Source organism: Fusarium subglutinans, assembly GCF_013396075.1.
Source record: "Fusarium subglutinans strain NRRL 66333 chromosome Unknown NRRL66333_c0000267, whole genome shotgun sequence".
In the NCBI taxonomy this organism is placed as follows: Eukaryota; Fungi; Ascomycota; class Sordariomycetes; order Hypocreales; family Nectriaceae; genus Fusarium; species Fusarium subglutinans.
The window spans coordinates 1-19,169 of NW_023502330.1; the positions used below are offsets into that span (position 1 = coordinate 1).

General features: G+C 49.6%; 7 protein-coding genes across 7 annotated transcripts; 1 reads left to right on the forward strand and 6 right to left on the reverse strand.

Annotated features, from left to right (window-relative positions):
* Window positions 1–1,281: 1,281 nt before the first annotated feature.
* On the reverse strand, window positions 1,282–2,601 carry FSUBG_12404 (galactosyl transferase; the record flags this gene model as incomplete). The annotated part of the gene is made up of 3 exons (XM_036677189.1): window positions 1,282–1,964; window positions 2,017–2,417; window positions 2,480–2,601. 3 exons carry the CDS (start codon window positions 2,599–2,601, stop codon window positions 1,282–1,284), a joined length of 1,206 nt encoding a protein of 401 aa, XP_036532098.1.
* Window positions 2,602–6,332: 3,731 nt separating this feature from the next.
* FSUBG_12405 (BTN1) lies at window positions 6,333–7,756 on the reverse strand (the record flags this gene model as incomplete). The annotated part of the gene is made up of 2 exons (XM_036677190.1): window positions 6,333–7,561; window positions 7,615–7,756. 2 exons carry the CDS (start codon window positions 7,754–7,756, stop codon window positions 6,333–6,335), a joined length of 1,371 nt encoding a protein of 456 aa, XP_036532099.1.
* Window positions 7,757–8,144: 388 nt separating this feature from the next.
* On the reverse strand, window positions 8,145–8,752 carry FSUBG_12406 (uncharacterized protein; the record flags this gene model as incomplete). Its single annotated transcript, XM_036677191.1, has 2 exons — window positions 8,145–8,475; window positions 8,523–8,752. The coding sequence occupies 2 exons, from the start codon at window positions 8,750–8,752 to the stop codon at window positions 8,145–8,147; spliced, it is 561 nt and encodes a 186-aa protein (XP_036532100.1).
* Window positions 8,753–9,393: 641 nt separating this feature from the next.
* FSUBG_12407 (ABC transporter) lies at window positions 9,394–13,467 on the reverse strand (the record flags this gene model as incomplete). The annotated part of the gene is made up of 4 exons (XM_036677192.1): window positions 9,394–10,755; window positions 10,808–11,104; window positions 11,163–13,405; window positions 13,455–13,467. 4 exons carry the CDS (start codon window positions 13,465–13,467, stop codon window positions 9,394–9,396), a joined length of 3,915 nt encoding a protein of 1,304 aa, XP_036532101.1.
* A 794-nt stretch (window positions 13,468–14,261) lies between these two features.
* On the forward strand, window positions 14,262–15,601 carry FSUBG_12408 (homoserine o-acetyltransferase; the record flags this gene model as incomplete). Its single annotated transcript, XM_036677193.1, has 3 exons — window positions 14,262–14,304; window positions 14,356–14,728; window positions 14,785–15,601. 3 exons carry the CDS (start codon window positions 14,262–14,264, stop codon window positions 15,599–15,601), a joined length of 1,233 nt encoding a protein of 410 aa, XP_036532102.1.
* Window positions 15,602–15,804: 203 nt separating this feature from the next.
* FSUBG_12409 (major facilitator superfamily transporter) lies at window positions 15,805–17,528 on the reverse strand (the record flags this gene model as incomplete). The annotated part of the gene is made up of 4 exons (XM_036677194.1): window positions 15,805–16,088; window positions 16,147–16,345; window positions 16,412–16,975; window positions 17,031–17,528. 4 exons carry the CDS (start codon window positions 17,526–17,528, stop codon window positions 15,805–15,807), a joined length of 1,545 nt encoding a protein of 514 aa, XP_036532103.1.
* A 580-nt stretch (window positions 17,529–18,108) lies between these two features.
* FSUBG_12410 (Nicotianamine synthase 3) lies at window positions 18,109–19,131 on the reverse strand (the record flags this gene model as incomplete). The annotated part of the gene is made up of 3 exons (XM_036677196.1): window positions 18,109–18,228; window positions 18,285–18,748; window positions 18,804–19,131. 3 exons carry the CDS (start codon window positions 19,129–19,131, stop codon window positions 18,109–18,111), a joined length of 912 nt encoding a protein of 303 aa, XP_036532104.1.
* Window positions 19,132–19,169: the final 38 nt, after the last annotated feature.

Consider the following 19,169-nt stretch of genomic DNA (forward strand, 5'->3'; position numbering starts at 1 on the left):
TAGTAATTACTTTATTAGTAATATAAATATAATAAAAAAATAAATTAACTAATAGTTCCCTAGCTATATAGATTTAATTAAAGTAGCTTATATAGCCTTATCTATATAGCTAGCTATATAATAAGTATATAATACTAAATACATAGCTAGCTATCTCTTTAAATTTAAAGCAGCACTACCTTAGTATATTTTATAGATACTACTAATTAAGAAGCTAGTATTAAAGATACTTAAGTTTAGGGAACTAATAGGCTAAGATATAAGTACCTTTAATAATATAAGTTATTAATTATAACCTTTAGCTTTACTGCTATACCTCCTTAAGGCTGGTATTTGTAGTGTAAAGATCAGCAGCCAATCAATACTGGAGCCTGCCCCATAAAAGTACATTGGTAGTGCTCCCTCGGATTCAAAGGGATGCGGGTATAAGCCCCCGCGCCAGGGTCTCAAGAACCAAGACATCAATACTCCGTAACAAAGTATAAACAGGCCTCGAGAACTCCGACGGAGATTATCCATCTCAGGCTTCGATATCCCCGCATTTCGCTTGACTTAATATAGAATAGCTCGGCAGTTAGTTATTGTTGAAGTTACAAAGCACTATCTCATAGTCAAGAGAGTACTATACTCGACAAAAGCACATCTTTCTAATAAGAGTGTACAGATATCTCGAGAGGTAGCTAATAGCATGATAATAACGAAGAACAGAGACAAAATACTACCAATAGTCACATTTGTTTTCGAACGAAGATTTGTGAGTGTGAATGCAGGTCTTGTTTCTATGACGGAGACCAACCCTATCTAAGTCTGAATCGTATTCCAAACTTCATATAACGCAGGAGTTTCAAACCGCCTCTGGATCACATGAAACGAACTTTATTCTCTTTCCTGATCATAAACTCAATTGTATCCACATTCAAAAGCTGTCCTCGCTTGCGCAGACAGGGTAGCATCACTAGAGTCATACGCAATCTGAACTTTATCATCAACGTCGAAACTCGTGTTATCCCTATTATTCATAACGAGATCATGCACATTGAGCAAACATACAAAAAAATATTTCCGATTTCAGGCCATTTGTTTAAAAACCCTTGACACTCCCAAAAACACCATTTCGAGTAACCCCAATTTCAGAGGGAGAAGAGGTATTGCCTACACCTCTCCTGGGTGGTATAAGTTTTACAGTAAAATTATTAAAAAAAAAAGATGATTTCAAAAGCCGTCCGTATCATGTCCGCCTTTTCTGGTACTCGGTCTCATTAAAGCATTTTCATTACTTATTCAATCCTTCTGGGCCATCAGGTCTCGCTCGGAGATGAAGAACTTTGGCTTCTCGTCCATGAATTGCTTGTGGAACATCTCCAGCAGCGCACCGGGGACTTGCTGGCCGATGACCACCTTGATGTGGTCCTTCTTGCCGGTCCAGAGATGCTTGATGAACTTTCCGTCGCAGCCAGATCGACTCTCGGGGAAACCGTTGGCCTCAGTGCAGGGAAGATCCTTGATGTCCTTGGGGTAGTCGTAGCGTATGTAGGTACCGAAGCCACCCTGGTCGGTGGGCTTTCCGGGGCGGTTCTTTCGGAACTCGACACAGTCGGGGTGCTTGCCGCCCTCGTTGGGGCAGTCCTCCCACTCCTTAAGGATTTCAAAGGTCTTCTCGTTGTTCTGGAGAACGATGAAGCCGGTGTTGAGGTAGACCTTGTCGAACTTGTCCATGTTGTTCTTGTGGTGAGGATCGTAGGCAAGGGCGAGAGAGTTGGTATCGGGGTGGAGCTTCCAGTAGTTCATGAGCCACTCAAAGGGCAGGTCGAGGTGGTGGAAGACAGCATCGGAGTCAAGGAAGATGCAGGCCTTGTGCTTCTTGAGGATCTTGGACAGAATCGGGGGCTTCTTCCACGAGTTGCGGCGATCCTCAAAGGGATCGGTGATGTCAACGTAGTAGTACTTGTAACCGTGGTTCTTGGCTATTGAGGGGTTAGTGACACAGGAGGGTGACTCGGGTAGGATCGTACGCACCATAGAGCCAGTGGTTCAGGACACCGAGGGACAGACCGTGGGTCTCGTCAGCGCGGTCCCAGCTCATCAGACCGGGGGAGAAGATCTGGCCAGGCTCGTCGAAAGGTCGGTTGTCAAGATCGATAATGCAGAGGTCCTCGCCAATCATCTCAGTCCACTTGGGCTCGGCGGGGAGCTCCATGGGGAAAGCGCCGTAGGGAGCGTACTTCTTGTCGGCAGGGCTGATGCGGGCCTTCATGATGTAGTTGAAGTAGTAGTCGCCGAGCTCGGTGGAGGCGTTGGAAGGGTGGTCGGGTTTCGACATGGCGCCATGCTGCTCGGGTTGCTCGGGTTGCTCGGGCTCAGTCTTCTTGGGCTCATCGTGGGCATCACCAATGATGGATGTCTCAGTGTCGGTAGCGCTATAGCGAATTCGTCAGTTTTTTCGGTCTTCGCGGAGATTAGATTACGCAAGTCAACTTACACGTCAGCGGGTGGCTCCCACTTGTCGAGATGGTTATAGGCCAGGCTAACAAAAGCGACTAGGAAAATAACGGTGCCGGCCATAAGGACCGTCGACCGGTTTGTGCGCACTTGTCCAAACATTGTGGGCAAGCTTCAACGCCTTCGACGCGTGTATCTCAACGGGTCCGATATAAAGTCAAAAGGACGAAGGTTCAGGGAGAATTGAGTTGAGTGAGTGAAAGGTGCCGACAAGGACACAAGAAAGCAGAACCCAGAACCAGAATCTCGAACCTCTCAGCGCACGCGACGTAAAACAAAAGAATTACGGGAGGTTGAAGAAGAAATAAAGACGAACGGTGAAGAAGGAAGAAGGCGAGGAGAGGAAGGGGAAGAGAAAGAAGCTGAGTAAAAGAGAGGAACCTGGTTTGTGATAAGGCCGGATAATGAGCAGGGGGGAGACAGTGAGAGAGTGAGAGAGAATGGCCTTTAGGTGGGATTAAATTAAATAAAAAGCGGACAGGGGTAGAGGGGGGATGGATGAGAAGGAGGAGGAGCTGGAGCTGGAGAGGTTGAGGGTGAGGGAAGCGAGTTATGGAGGCGGGAAGATGAAGGCCCGGGCGTACAGGCTGCAGGCATTACAAATGTATCGCGTATTGTAGATCGCTACGAACCGGTACCTCTGATAGGAGGGATCTATAGCCTAGTAGTAAGTACAGTACATTAGAAGATACCTAATAAAAAACCCCCTACAATAAATCAGAATATCTCAAAAGATGGGTATAACCTCTGATCAGCCTCTTATAATATCAGCAGCAGCCTTTGTACTGTACGGACCCGATTTAGTACATTTGTAATGCCTGCAGCCTGTACGTTGCAGGTTACAGGGGGTCACAATTAGCGTGTGTTTGCGCTAATGGATGGATCATGGCGGCTTTAAGCGTGTTTTCTGGGAGGGGCTGAGTCCAAGTGGCGGGACACCTCAAACAAGGCTCAACTCACCTTTTTTGCGGGAGCCAATCCAATGCCAAGTGAATCAGGGGGCTTGGACTCGAAAATTGTCTCCTTTTTTCCTTCTCTTGTTTGATACTGTCAAGGTTGGAGAAAGTCATCTTGCTCAATTCATGCCAACCCCTTTAGCAGTATACATAGTCAACCAATAGGTTCTGTTCCTATGGATGTTGGTGAGGTAAGCTTAGATCTGTACAGAGTACAGATAGAGCCCCCCTTTATTCTCTGCTCAAATTCGTCATCATGTTATCCAAACCAACGTAACAACCCAGTTGGTTACAGGCCTCAAGGGTCTGTTTTGTTAGCGTCTGTACAACGCCAATCAAGCCTAAGGGGAATACCTAAGCTGTGGCGAGATACCTATAAGTGGGCCTAAAAATAACAAAACAGACCCTTGAGGCCTGTAGCCTACTAAGGCTGGAGAATTGAGTTTATAAGGCTTGCATCTCACTGCTGATGGATCAGCCCCATCAACACCGCCAACTACTGTTAAGAAAAATGCAACATAGCGAAAAGAACCAACAATACTTGACAACTCCCATTCTTTTCCCCCCTGCAGAACGCATCTCGATCAACTCATTGAATGGCATTCCCCCTTCGGAGAGCCGCTTGCATGGTCATCCATGTCATCATCTAACCAATCAAACAATAGCTTATCTGCAACGTCTCGCTAGGCGGAAATTTGGCTTGGCTTGACAATTTTGAATAGAGGCCAAAAAACTCGCCCCTCGCATTGATTTCCTCCAAGGACAATACCCGAGGTCATGGGTTTGTTTGTTTAGCGGAGAACCCTTACCGTTGAGAGGAATGAGGTTATACCCCCTTGCAAAGATTATCGATGTTTGGCGGTGCTGGGAGGTATTTAGGCTTGATCTCCCTGCTGAAGGGCTGAGACAGAGGACTTACATGAGAGACAAGACAGTGCCTTGAATATTACCGGTAGTCTTGGAGTCTCGTGGGTACTTTATACAACTTTTGAGGTTTGTAGATAGACGAGGTATGATATCGACTTGATGGTTCATACAAACAGACAAACAAACGCACGGCTGGCAGAATGAACTTGATCTGGACAAATGATCTGTCACTGATGGACTTTGCTTTATCTCCAGACTCCACCGACTCGGCCCTCCTCCGCCGCATTTCTCCTCAGCCCTGACCTGGAACGATTCCCGACGGGAATTAACAGCAATTGAACGACCAAGCTTGGTCTCATCCTCCCTCATGAGTGTGTCTATCTGTCTTTGGCTCAGAGAACACTTCAGCCACTAACTACCACGCAGCATGTACTGCACTGTATGTACAGGTCAGCCCCTGAATGTTTGTTAGCGCGATACTTAGTTACAGAGGTTTAAGTTAAATATTATTATTTTTCTTACTAATTAAGCCTTTTTTAAATAGAAAACTAATTAGAAAATCTTTTTTTAAAATTCTATTATTATTTATATATATTTATTAATTATTTTATATAAAAATCTAAGAAAAATAGAGCTATCCTTTAAGGTAGGGCTGTCATAGGCTAACAAACAAACAGGGGGTATACTGTACAGCATTATTTTGATCAACGCCCTCACAAGGATGAAACTTGCCAAGCCGGTCAGCACTAGGCCGTCATCCGTTGATGTGCTTATCCTTCTCTTGGCGAGGTCGTATCTCTGCACCTCAACTTCGTATAAAGGAGCAACGAGCATCGCGTGATATTCTTGATGAGGTAATGCCCTATTCTCCGGTGTTACTCTGGCGCCGGTCTTCCCGTCAGCCCATCTGCCCGGCCACGATCTAAACATGGAAACTCCTAGCCCGCCCGATGCACTGATTCCAATCAGATCTCATGTAACTCATGCAGACGCCTATCATTAGTGAATTTTATAACCTTTTTAGGAAACGTAACTTTTTTAGGATAAAACCTTCTTTAAAAAGTCTACACCTGAACCCCTGAACTATCCCCAGTGGGTCCTCTAGTAGGGGTGGTGAGGGCCCATTCTGACCAATTAGAGAGCTAGATTCCAGTGATTTTACAAGGAATCTCTTGACTTTAGTGGGCTTCCCGCTGCCTATACAGTCCGCAGGGGTTACAAATGTTCTATTCCGCACTTTAGCTTTATACCGTGCCCCACAGCGGAAGAGGTTCTATTACCTCTGATTGGCTGAATTCCCTACTAAGCAGTCACGTGCCCATATCGATAACAGTAGTACCCATAATATTTCCACAGTGGCAAAGTACCGGTCAGGACATTTGTAACCCCTGAGGACTGTAACTGCCCTACAGCCAGTAGCCAATCCAGCATCCGGTTAAACCGGGGCTAACAGGGAATCAGGCTCCACTGGGGATAATTCAGAGGTTCAGGTGTATCGCCCGTGACCGCTAAACAGAGCAAAATGCCCCGTCCCGTCGTGACAAAAGATCCAGAATTTTAATTTGCCCATCTCTCGCAATTTAATGTCGCCTTGCAAGGGACGTCCCGGGACTGTTTCCGATTTATTGGTCATGACTCCCTGTCGTGAGTCCACTTTCTGTTGCTGTAAGCTGACACTGGACAGTGACAGTATTACTGGGGGAGCCCTTTTAGTATAAAAACTTATCTTGAAGCCCCTGAATCGTTCGAGAACAGAGTCTTTTGAGAACTGTCCCTCCTCGCTCGGGGTCAGGTGGGATATCGCTTATCGACAGTGACAATGACATGGATGGAGAAAAGTGTATTCGCTTATTACGCATGTTTCTCCAGGTTACGCGTCGAGCTCACGTCAACGAGGCCATAGACCTCGCGAGACACGTAATGAATGTAACAGAATTTCTATGCCAAATGCCGACCGATATCTACAAATTCGCTCTACGCAACTATCAAAACGCCTGACTAACCCAACAATCAATGTCCCTGGGCAGAAATACGACGGCACCAATCCCTTCCGTGCGCCACTTGATAATTACAAAGCTTCGTCTCCATCACGATACTGATAAGTCCGGCGATAGAGATTCCACCACTGTCGCTGACAGTCGTTGCTCCAAGACTAAATTCTCTATCCTCAGGTGGCACGTTCTCCATGATCTCGGCGAAGCAGTTGACGTAGACACCTCCCCCTAGCAAACCTTCCCAGAATATTATGACAAAGACGATATAGACCGATGGAAGGAAGAAGTATACGGCGTGGAATGTGAGGAGAACAAGGTTCACGACTTGCAGCGTCGATGGGAGGTATAAATGGTGGATACGTATAAACGGCGTGGATGATCGGGAAATAAAGACGCCGAGTTGGTAGAGAAACCCGTACATGGGATAGAAATCTCGAAACTCATCGAATGGCGACTCCTCCAGGGGGAATAGCAATGTTGGAGCAACTCCTTGGTTGATCGTGTACTCGGCCACGTACACCAGTAGCAGCGGGAGCATATATGGGACAAACAACCCCTTCACTTTCTTCAACCTGTCTCGCATCGTGAGTGTGTCTTGCGTGTTATGGGCAGAGTATGCAGTCGACGCGACTCCAGGTCCAGGAGCCAAGAGCGCCGAGGAAGCAGTCCCTTGATCCATGTGGTTCACATCCTCATCCTCCAGATCCGGGATCGCATCGTAGTCTTTTCGAGTGGTGCCCTCCCTCAAAGGTCCAAGCGGCAATATCACAAAGAAGCTGATAAACATAATCGCAGGGAAACACGCTGAGATTAGCAAACTGCTGCGCACGCTCAATCCCCACCAGTCCGTAAACATCACGTAGAGGCCTGCACCGACCAAACCCGCAGCACCAGTCCCAGATCCCCAGCCGGCGAGGCTCATCGGGCCGTAGAAGTGCGTCAAGCCGAGGAAGCTCAATTCACCGCCGCCAGCGCTTATACTAGCCAGGACTACACCGACGAGCTTGATGGCGACGGACTGCGTGCGAGGTGTTAAGGCAACCATGAGCATGCCAATTACGGACAGCGCTATGAATATAAGAACTCGCATGCGATACGGTATTCGATGGATGAAGTACGGTGCGACCAACTTGGTGAGGAACGAGGGAACGACATCGGCGAGGAGGACGACGCCTTTGGGGATGGAACCGACGAGGTCTTGGGCGGCGGAGAGGATGATCACGTAGAGGACATTATTGATGAGGCCTGACGCGACTGTTAGCTACAAGCCGAGGATATTTGGGCGGGAAAGGTTGTACCAAAAAGCCAAAAGGCTACAATCACCTTCGTATCATGATGACCCACGATGGCTGCAGCTCTCGCTTTGTACGCAGCCCAAGATGACGAAGGCGCGCCTGGCATAGGGAGCAACCCAGAAGCAGACGGTGAGATACCGGACATGGCGGCGACAATCAGCACTCCTGTATCAGCCTTCAGAACACACACGACATCACGTCTTGCAAGGAAAGGTTGAGGTTGTAATTGTAATGTTGCTGATAGCAAGTCGTCGAGGTTTCATATTTAGCGGCTGGTCACGAGATAAGGCCAAGGCCTCATGACGTTGATCATGCTTTAAATGATAGCGGCTCTAGCGGGAGCCACAGTGGGGGCTACCTATTTTATTCACCGAAGCTTCACCTCAACTTATAGAGATCATGATGCAACAGAGGCACAATTATTGTGGTCGTAAATCATGGCGGTTCAAATTATGAACTTATCATATCGTACAAGCGCCCGCTATTAACCCATTCGTACCATTCATTCCATTCCATTCCATTTTTTGTTTAGCTCAAGGTCGCTCAGCTTCGCGGCTAGACTCAATCACGCTCTCGGGAGCAATGTTACCCTCAGCAGAGATGCTGTCAGGAACACTCTCAGGCTGGTAGTAGTCCTCGCCCTTGAACTGAGAGCCGCCGGGGCCGGGAGGGTTGCGGCCTACGTTGGCACGCTGGGCTTCCTGGCCCTTTGAGGCGAGATCATCAGCGGCTCCGAGGCCGGAAGTCCTCTTGACGTTGGCGCCGACAACATCATTGTCGTTGTAGCCGCCGCGCTCGTAGTTGGCCTTGGAGAGCTTGTCGAGAGGACCGCCCTCACCTTCATAGTGCTGACCACGGGCTTGTCTGAAGGAGTTAGAGGTTGTCATTGTTGTTTTGGTGCATGTTCTTACCGGCCCTTGTCGTCGACGATGCCACCCTCGCTGGGAGGGATGCGCTTGTTGTAGCCGGCGTTTGTGCTCAGCTCATCGCCAAACTCAACCTGAGCGCTCTCAAACTTGTTCTCGGCATGGGGGTTAACACCAGCACCTTCAACATCTTGAGGACGAGCGTTGCCGGTCTTGGCCTGGTAGGTGTTGAGGTCCATCTCGGCCTCCTTGGCGATCTGCTCGTAGTTGGTCATTTTGAAGTGAATTTGTTTGTGACGAAATTGAAGAAGAGTTTGTGTAATTTGTTATTGATGAGACTGTAGTGAAAATTGCAACACAGATAAACTTTTGTTACTAGAAGGTCTCTTATTTGTAGCTGTGAAGAGGTAACTGTGATGTCATTCATATGAAATCATATCCTTCACTCGATGATTTCATCGCGACGATTGAATTGTGGGAACAGAGAAAGCACAAGCCGCCTCTGACCCATTTCGATGGAGACGAAGAGATCGTTTACCTTGAAAAGAATGAGTTATGACCACAAATCGAGATCTATCGTGAAGGTTGCTCACACGACATCGACTTGGCAGACAGTGCTTATCCAGGTGCACACCAGGAACCCGAGCGATCTCCGGAGGGAGAAATGTAACTTGACGTATTGATTTTGGACAGTGTTCAATACCACACTGTCATGTTCCCCAAATCTTTTTTGTATGATAAGTCAGACTCCCTAAAGGTTGAAAGAGAGACGTGTATAAAGTTGTAACAGAGGTCAGCTGATAACTCCTTGGGATATCAAGTGGACACCACCTCTAAAGTACAAGGTGATGTTAACATATATGTATGCTGGCACATATTCGTGATGTCGATATCTTCTATATGCCACCAGTGCTAACTAGACACTCGCAAACATCTCCCGCGTAATACCATTGCTGTCACACATAGCCCTGAAAATGCCCCCTTGTTCCCATAACTCCAACGGCGGCCCCAGCTCAACAATCTTCCCCTTATCCATGACGCACACTCGGTCGTACTGGATCACTGTACGAAGACGATGCGCGATGGCAATCAGCGTCTTCCCTTCTAAACCAGTCGCCAGTGTCTCTTGCACGAGTGCATCGGTCTCAGGATCAACGCTGCTCGTCCCTTCGTCCACCAACACAATACGCGTGTTGCGAAGCAGTGCTCTAGCAAGCGCAATCAGCTGTCGCTGTCCAAGAGAGAAGTTGAGGCCTTCGGCTTCGACGGCCGTGTCGAGTGTCACGCGCGTCTCTCGAGGCTTTCCGGAGTCAGTGTTGTCTGGATGCTCCCTCTCCATGACACTGCTTGTCTGGGTATCTCCCCCAGGCATGGTGAATGACTTTTCGCTGTCTGGGAGAAGATGTGCCTCGCGGAGAGCATGCCATAGCTCGGTGTCTGTGTGCTTGTTGAAAGGGTCTAGATTCGAGCGAATAGTGCCCTGGAAGAGAGTGGGATCTTGTGGAATAATCGCCAAAGCGCTTCGGAGCCGGTGAAGACCAATTTGGCCTATATCGATACCATCGATGGTGATACTCCCGCCAGAAATCTCTGTCAGCCTGAAGAGGGTTGATAGAATGGTGCTTTTACCAGCACCGGTGCGGCCAACAATCCCGAGTCTCTCACCCCCAGCAATCTTCAGGCAGAAGTTATCGACAACCAGCGGGAGACCAGGACGGTAGCGCATCTGCACAGCCTCATACTCGATGGCTCCGTGCTCCGGCCAAGAAGGACGCACGCTGGCGCCATCCAGGGGAGCTTCTTGGTGCAGAGAGTTTGTGTACTGAAACAGACGCTCTGTATTCGACATGGAGTTGTTGACCTCGATCAGATACTTCACCACGACCTGCATCATGCCAACCATGGACATGCTGTATGTCAACAACAGACCCGAGATGCTGAGAGCAACAGGCAGTGCGTTGGTGACCACGAGAATACCAGTGACAAGGTTCAACAAGATGCCGATGTTGTCAAGCCGAACAGAGAGCCAATTGTGGCTGGCGAACGTCAGAAAGTTGGCACTGTCCATGTCGTCGATGGCTTCATGAACCAATTTGACGAACTGGAGCTCCCGATCATAGGCGCGAATGCAAGCAGCCCCAATAAGAGCTTCATTGAGACGAGCAAAGACCACACCGTCGAGTATCAGTTGGTGTCGCCTCAGCTCTCGCGCACTACTCCTGTAGTAGGAGATGCACCACCAGAGTGCTGTCGCACCAAACACTAGAGCGATTGCAAACTACTATTGTCAGTGTGATTATAGGAAAGGGAAGTTGTGAATGATAACTTACATAGTAGAAGTAGGCAACGATGAGAACATAGGAGCCCAACAGCGCTGCTACGTTGATTAGCAGTTGCTGCACAGCAACGACCAGGTTGTTGTCGAGCGCATCAATGTCTCTTGTAAAGCGATATATGATACGGCCAAGAGGGGTCGTGTCGAAGAAAGACATGGGGGCCCTAAGAGTCTGCCAAAGCGCATTGTTCGACATGACCTGGCTCGATTTGATACATACCAAGCAGGTGATGAGAGAAGACGAGAACACTAGTACGCATTGAGCAAGACTCAGGCCGGCGTATATACCGATCTGATTCGTGATGGTTAGTGAACCTGCTCAAGTCTTATACAAAAGAAAGAACGCTTACATTCTGACCGCGGGTGAGGCCGTACTTGTTGTCCACCCACCACGAAAGCCATAAGCCTCCTAGAATGCTTGAGGCTCGGAAAAGGAGTTGTCCAACCACCATGGCAAGACCATTCCAGAGGGAGCCGGAAGCCCGTAACCACGAAACATATACGGAGAAGGGAACGCTATCCACAATCTTGGCCTCTTCCTGCATCAAGACCTCGGCTTTCGTCGTTGTGTTGTCGGGGCCGACAGAATCACCCTTGTTGCCTTCAGTGTTATCGGCCTCCTTTTGCTGGTGTCCTCCCACAGCAACCAGGCTGGCGAAGGCAGAGTGAGACTTCATCAATTCCTCATAGGTGCCTATGGCCTCGATACGCCCGTCGACCATCCAGATGATTCTATCAAGTCGGGACAGTAGATGCAGGTGGTGTGTTGCCAGGAACCGGCATTTGTCCTTGAGCAAACCGCAGATGGCCTCGTTAAAGATATGTGTACCTACATGCGCATCAACGGCCGAGAGCGGATCGTCGAGTATTACGATGCCAGCGTCAGAGTATATTGCGCGGGCGATGTTGATACGTTGCTTTTGCCCCCCTGACAGGGTTACACCTCTTTCACCAATTTCCGTCATATCGCCATGCGGGAGGAGTTCAAAGTCAGGCAATAAAGCGCAGGCGTGTACCACATTGGAATAAAGCGTCTGGTTGAAAGGTTTCCCAAAGGTGATGTTGTCTCGCACGCTGGCGTTTTGAATCCAAGCATACTGTGGGCAGTACGCCCTGTCAGCGGCAAACTGTAGAATGCCCCCGGTCTGCCTCATATCTCCCGCCAGAGCACTGAGAAGTGATGTCTTGCCGGATCCAACGCTTCCGATGATACCGACCAACTCGCCTCTCTGGCACTCAAAGGAGATATCGTTCAGCGAGAACGGCACGTCACTATCCCGGACTGGGCGGACTTCTGTATCCGAAGTTTCGATTCCCTTCTTTTCATGCTCCACTCGCTGTCTTCTCAAAACTCTCGACAGGCTATTCTTGTTCTTTGGTGATTCAGCCTCTTCATTCAATGGCGGGCTCTCCCACGTGAAAGATGCATTGCTGAGTTTGGCAGCAGGGGCAAGAGTGGCGTCTGGAACTGTCTGTGATTGTACTTCTTCAGCAAGTAGAAAGTCCTCGATTCGCTTGATCGATTGGACTGCGTCGGCAGCAAGGCTCAAGGATACGGGCAACCAGTTGGTCGGGACGCGCAGTAGGTACAGCATCGCTAAGGACGAGAAGACAACCGCTGGATCAAGACTGCCATTCACAACCGCGTACACGATGAACGTGATCATGATGGCAAGCACAGGTAGGAACTGAGCGAGGGTTCCTACGGCGCACCTGATCAGGTGCATGATACGCAAGGCTCGGGTCTCAGATGCTCTGATGTTTCCAAGTCGGCTCTGAAAAAATCCTTCCCAGCCAAAGTACTTTACGAAACGAATGCTCTGGAGGATCTCTTGCGTGAGTGTGACGCGCTGGTCAGTGACTATGTTGATGCGATTCCGGCTTGCCACCAGCGGTCTCGTCGCGTATGTCACTGCGGCGAGACCAAAGATGAGAGTGGCTGCTCCTGGCAGAGCTGTCCAGCCCAGGTTGTAGACCAAGAGTGCAACTGTTAGTATGAGTTGATAAAGGGATAACCATGAAAGGTGGAAAGCTGCTAGCGCCTGCTCGATGCGGGCGGTGTCGTTGGAGACCAGGCTCATCACACGCCCGTTGGACCAGCCTTTCTCGTCTACCCGACAAGGAACATCATCGTAAGGACCCAAGCCCTCGCTCCCTGTTTGACCTCCAGCCTTGGCTCTATTGGAAAGTTTCAGTGACTTATTGAACGCCATGGCTATCAAAACGCTGCGTGTCTGTCCACCGAGTAACATGCCGCGATAGTAAAACTGACTCGAGGCGAAAGTCTGAAGCATCTGCAAGATTGCGATACCGATGATATATCCTATGCCAACTGCTACTGGCTTGGAACCGCGTGTGTCGTGTCCGTCGGGGTAGGCATGTTGAACCCACTCGATAAGAAATCGCAGCGTGAAAGGCGTCATGACCTGTAGAGTCGACACGACGAACTGACTGACAGCACCGAGCCAGAAGTCAAACTTGAAGACCTCGTAGAGCGCCCACAGGAGAGGAAGGCGATTGCGAGCCAATACCCGTTTTCGAAAAGCGGCGTCAAGACTGGGCTGGAGCGTATCCATAAGCCTTGCGTCTGATACTGTCCAGATATCATTGCGTTCCAGGTGACGCCGGTATCCGATCTATACCATCAATTCTCATGGTCAGCGCGTAGGAACATCACAAGTTCAGCGTAGTATAGTCTCACGGTCATGAGTGGACTCAGCCAAGCAAACCAAAGTTTGCTTAAGAAGCCTGCATCTTGTTCCGCAGTCACCTCCCTCTTCTCAGGAATTTCGGGGACATGGTGTTGGCCGAATGGCCTCGGCCACCGAGAGCGCATCTGCTGGACTGATGTTGACGCGCACAAGGCCTAAGTGAACGGTCGCAATGGATAGGAGAATAGATGACAGCAACAATATCCGCAAGACCTCAGATTGAGACTGACTTCGGCGCTTTACCTATACGGCGTAATGCCATCATCACGTCACGTCACGTCTGTTTGCGACCACGTATTTCACGTGCCTGTCTCCCCAACAAGACATCAATCATAAGTTCCATTGTTGGTTGACTGCTAGCACCGAATCGGAGGTCATGCTCCGGAATAGTTGTTGGTTGGCATAGGCATCTCTTCTCTCATGAGATGTCGAGGCTTGGAGCCGCTGGATACCAGGCTCCTCCTGCAGGGTCAACATCCCCGTCAATGCAAGGTCATCGCGCTAATACACAGTCACTGATAACGGACCGAGCCGTCTTGGCCTCACAACTTACCCTGAACCTTTGACATTATGCACATCTATGCATGCGTTTCAACGAAATGATCTGGTAGTAAAGTTCGAGTTCCGTGTCAGTGAGTACTTCAGGCATGTGCTTCGAATGTCTTTTGTGGTTGAGCTCTATTCATGCATTGAAGCTGGTGGATCAAAGCAACTGCACTACCCGAAACTTCTGGTGCAATGACAGTAGACGAACCATTGCCATCACCTATCACCTCAAGCAGTACGTCTCTGCAGCTCTCTAATTATATGCAATTACTGATTCAACGTCAAGGCGGGCAACATGCGATGCAAGATCAGCTGCCAACGCAGCTCTACACAACGATTGACAGGTTCACACTCGAGTCAGGAGAAACTCTGACCAACGCGACGGTGGCCTTCACCGTCAGGGGTCGACTTAACACTCAGAAAACAAATGCTGTCGTCGTCTGCCACGCCCTTTCCGGCAGCGCTGATTTTGCGGACTGGTGGTCACAACTTTTATCGTGTCCTGAGAACCCAGTCCTCGATCCCAGCAGGTTCTGCCTCATCTGCTGCAATTCCTTAGGAAGTCCCTATGGCTCATCGAGCCCGCTATCTGCAAGGCCAGGCAGTGCCTCTTATTATGGACACACGTTCCCAAAAACAACTATTCGTGATGATGCTCGGTGAGTACACGTATCAGTATGGGCGTAGCTCAAGGCTGACTTGCTTTCCCAAATAGAATCCAAAAGATTGTCGTTGAATTGCTCGGCGTACGTTCGATATATTGCGTGATAGGAGGCAGCATGGGGGGTATGATGGCGCTGGAGTGGGCATTGCTCGACAAGCATTTCGTACGATCCATGGTTCTCGTCGCAACAGCAGCCAGGCAAAGTCCCTGGGCGATAGCGTGGAGTGAGAACCAGCGGGCAACCATAAAAGCCGATTCCAAGTTCCGTAATGGGCGCTATGGTGACGATCCTCCTCGAGATGGTCTCGCGGCTGCGCGCATGGCAGCCATGATATCCTACCGAACGCACTCGTCTTTCGAAGCGCGGTTCGGAAGACGCAGGCTGGAGACTTACACAGCGTCCAACAAAACGCTCTCAAAAGTCAACGGCACCCGTGCGCCATTCGCGGTCGATGTGCAGTGCTCGACGCGCGATGATGGGCACTACGACAAGTCGGGTATATTCTTGGCGCAAAGCTATTTGCGGTACCAAGGAGAAAAGTTCAATGCTCGCTTCGACGCCAACTGCTATCTCCACATCTTGGACAAGATCGACTCCCATGACATTGCCCGCGGTCGGTACCCGGGTCTTTCAGACGACGAGGCTGTGCTCAAAGTCCTTGGTCAGATCCGACAGCGCACATTGGTTGTCGGGGTCCCTACAGATGGTCTTTACCCACTTTCTGAGCAGATATTTCTGTCTCAGGGCTTGAAGAATGCAACGTTCGCAACGCTTCAGAGCGACGATGGGCATGATGCGTTTCTCATCGAAGGTGAACAGCTCAATGAATTGTTGCGATCATTCTTAGGCTCGGATCCTGACCTATAAGCGTCCACAGAATCAACGTGCAACTTGCGATAATAGATCAAATCTCGTACCGCAGCCAACCTGATTTGGGATGGCATTGTATTGACGTTGGCGATAGTGCATATTGTGACCATTGCGATAAAAGCAATCCTCTGTATAGGTAGTTTCCAAGTTCGAAATCCGAACATTGCCATGAATCTATTCCAATAAAGTCGTTTCAAAGTTCAAATCTTGACGCCGAATACAATTATCGAGACCAAAGCGAAGAGAAAAGCAGCAAACCCAAAGGGCAGCCCGAGCCAGACTTGGCCCCAACTCATGCCCACACGGAAGGCCAAAGCCATCCCAGGACCTGCCACCAAGCTTCCTATTCCTTCCGCGACCGAGATGAGCGCGTAGAGCCGCCCAATATCGCTTGTCGCGTTGGGGTGCCGAGACTCTACAAGGCTGGTAGCCAGACTGCGCATGGTTGGCGCAAAGCCCGAGCCCAAGGTGGATATGACGAGTCCTAAAAGGATGCTTAGCTTCCTAGACGTACGTAGTGTGCCTCAGCAATTTTGGCTCACCAATTATCATGCCCACTGAAATCTCTGACAAGAATATGATCAAACTGCCTAGAATCAAGAGGATGATGCTTGCTTTGCCGATCCAAAGGTCTCGAGAAGTTGCACTCCAGCTTACGAGTGCATATGTAGCAATGAGAGGCAGTATGACCGTGAACAGCGCAATATTTACGCCTGCCCGTAGTGATATGAGAAATCCTGCCTAGGTAGGTGTCGAAATGTGTTAGAAAGGCATCCACAACATTTGATCCAGAAAGTACGAGCTCACCTGTGCTATAGTCCATCCATATCGTTTCGACACGTATTGGAAGAGCATGTTAGCAGCTTGACGCCCGACCTTGGAGATGAGGAAAGTAAAGACAAGGGCGGACAGGGCTCTGTCTTTTATGACGAAGTCGAACGAGTCTTTGTTCCGAGTAAGCCAGCTTCCCCATTTGCCGTCCTTCTTGGAAGGTATCTCTCCTTGTTCACTGCTTGTATAATCCGAAGAGACGGTATTGGCATCCTCACCGGACCTTTTGGGGTCGAGCACTGGCAGTGTTTCCGGCAACCCAAGTGCTAAAATGACACTAAGCCCTTGGAAGGCCACTGCCAGCAGGAGAGGGATCCATGTGTTCTTGTGCATCAGTATTGAAGTGATTGGAGGGACAATCAGATCTGCGACAAGGTCGGTACAAAAGCGATAAAAGAACACGGTACTCCTGACCTCTGCTGGCACCACGTCAGCGACCACTGTAGTGAGTAAGGTTGTGCCAGTTGTTGGGCCACCGCCAATGATGAAGAAGAGTGATGATAGCCAGACTGCGTTCAGAGGTAAACGCAGCGCCCCGACCTTTGAAAAGATGGTCAATACTATTAGAATGTGATTAGAGGTTGGCAATACTTACAAAGAATAGCGTCGACGCCCAGGACAAAGTATACCCAGCCAAGGCTAGTACCAGGATCCATTTACGTCCACGCAAGTCTGCCACATAACCATAGGGGATTGGAAGCAGGATTGCGGGAATGGCATCGAAAAAGTACTGCCATCCCACGACCGATGCAACCTTGTCCTGCACTGGGTCGATCTTACAGAGGCGCTCGGGGACGGACCCGTCACGATCCACTAACGACGGATCGTGCCGCAGATAGTGGCGGGTACAGGCAACGGACTCAAAGAGCCTCACTCTTGGCGCAGAGTAGAGAGATTCGCCAACGTCTGAAACGATGGCAACGAAGATGCAGAGGAGCACGACGTAGATCCACGGCCATGAGCAGCGAGTGCGGTGCGTATTCACGGTCTCAATTGCCCTGGGCACGCTGCTTGGTTCTTCGGACTGTGGTGAGAGGAGGGCTGTCCTTTCGTCGACATGGGTTTCGTGCCCGTTTTCGCGATGTTGGGGCATTTTTACTCAATGAAACTCATGAGGATGTAGGAGAAGAGAGAAGAAGAAAGACGTGCTGCTGGATGAGAGTGCATGGCGACTAATGCCTTGACTAGGGCGGTGACTGAGACGGGAGATAAGACAAGCATGGGTGTAATTGAAGTGACATCACAGCCAACAACGACGGTTTTTGTGGGCGTGTCAAGGGTGAAGTTGATTACAGCCCGGATACGTATGACAGGTCATCATCAAGCCGCGGTGATTTGAGAAGCGTCACGGATGTCACGTGCCGTCTTGCATTGCATACTCTGACAGTTTTCATTGTTTGGAGCACGCGCTTGGTACTTCATTAACTAGGTGCCTATTGGATCTAGGCCTCACCATTACCTGATTGACACTATCTAGTATGTTGGGCGATACATTGGCCAACTATGGTGATGGTTGCTGCTCACATTCTGTAAGTGATGGGCTGACGGGAACCGACATGACTGAATACACCAAGGCAGGCTGTCTGTCAACCATCTACATTCAACTAAGGGTAAAGCAAATGAAAGCCCTACAAGCATGATCCCCAATAGGTGGTCTGCGAGAACAATTTATACTAAACCACACGAGAAATGATGAAACTCGCGTTCGCGTTCTTCCCAGGCTCGCCATTCAACTGGCATGTGAGGACCGGCCGCAACCTCTTCACTAGACGCTGAGTTTGGATCTTGGCTGGCTGTATCAACGGTAAGCCGCTGCTCGCTTATTCCAACTAATGTAACACAGACTTACAGGATATGCCATGGTCTTGATAGAATGGGTGCTCCGGGTCAGCACAAATGCTCCCGACCGCATGCGAGACACCACGCTGAGCAGAATATTCTCCTTCTCCAGTGTCGTTGATCCAACTGCCGCGTTGAAGTAGACAACATCGTGATCACGGAGGTCTTGAGGAGCGTCTTTGATGTCGCCCGCCTCGAATGTGCAGTGCTGCGTGTCCTCGCAAAGTCTGTCGAGGACCTTGATACTCTTCTCTAGGCGATCGGGAAGAAGCTCCAGACTGTGGATTCGTACAGTTTTGGCTTGCTTTTTAGCCCAGTTGGTCACCCAAACAGCTGTCTCTGGCATTGCACCAGATCCCAGAATGGCTATGGACTCGGGAGCCTTGTCTATGATGGATAGGAGGCCCGACCACTCGGCTTTGAGCACATATTCATAGAATTCATGAATCGGGGTGGTGTTGTATATCTGCCAGGCTAGACGGGACATGTCAGTCAGAGAGGGATGCACAATCAGTGCTCAGATTCATACCATCAGTCACGTCTTGCGTAGCTGCAACCCTTTCCGCCCACGTCACTTCCAAGGCGCCCTCGCACTCTCCCATGACATATCTAATATCAGGCATGAGGCCCAAGATGTCTGGATGAGCGAGAACTGCCGTTTCCAACTCAAGGTCGAGAGTCGTGAAGCCTATGACTTTGTAAAACCTGTCCCAAAATGGGACGACCTGATCGGCCTTTTCCGGCGTATCCAAGGGGCACAAGGCTTTTGCTGCCTTGATATTTTCCACCATAGTCTTGACATAGTCTTGAGCTTCGGCTTCCAGGTCTCGGCCTGGGATTAATGAGTCAGTGGTCATTGTATTGAAGGGTAAGAAGGAGAGTAAGGCAAAGTGAT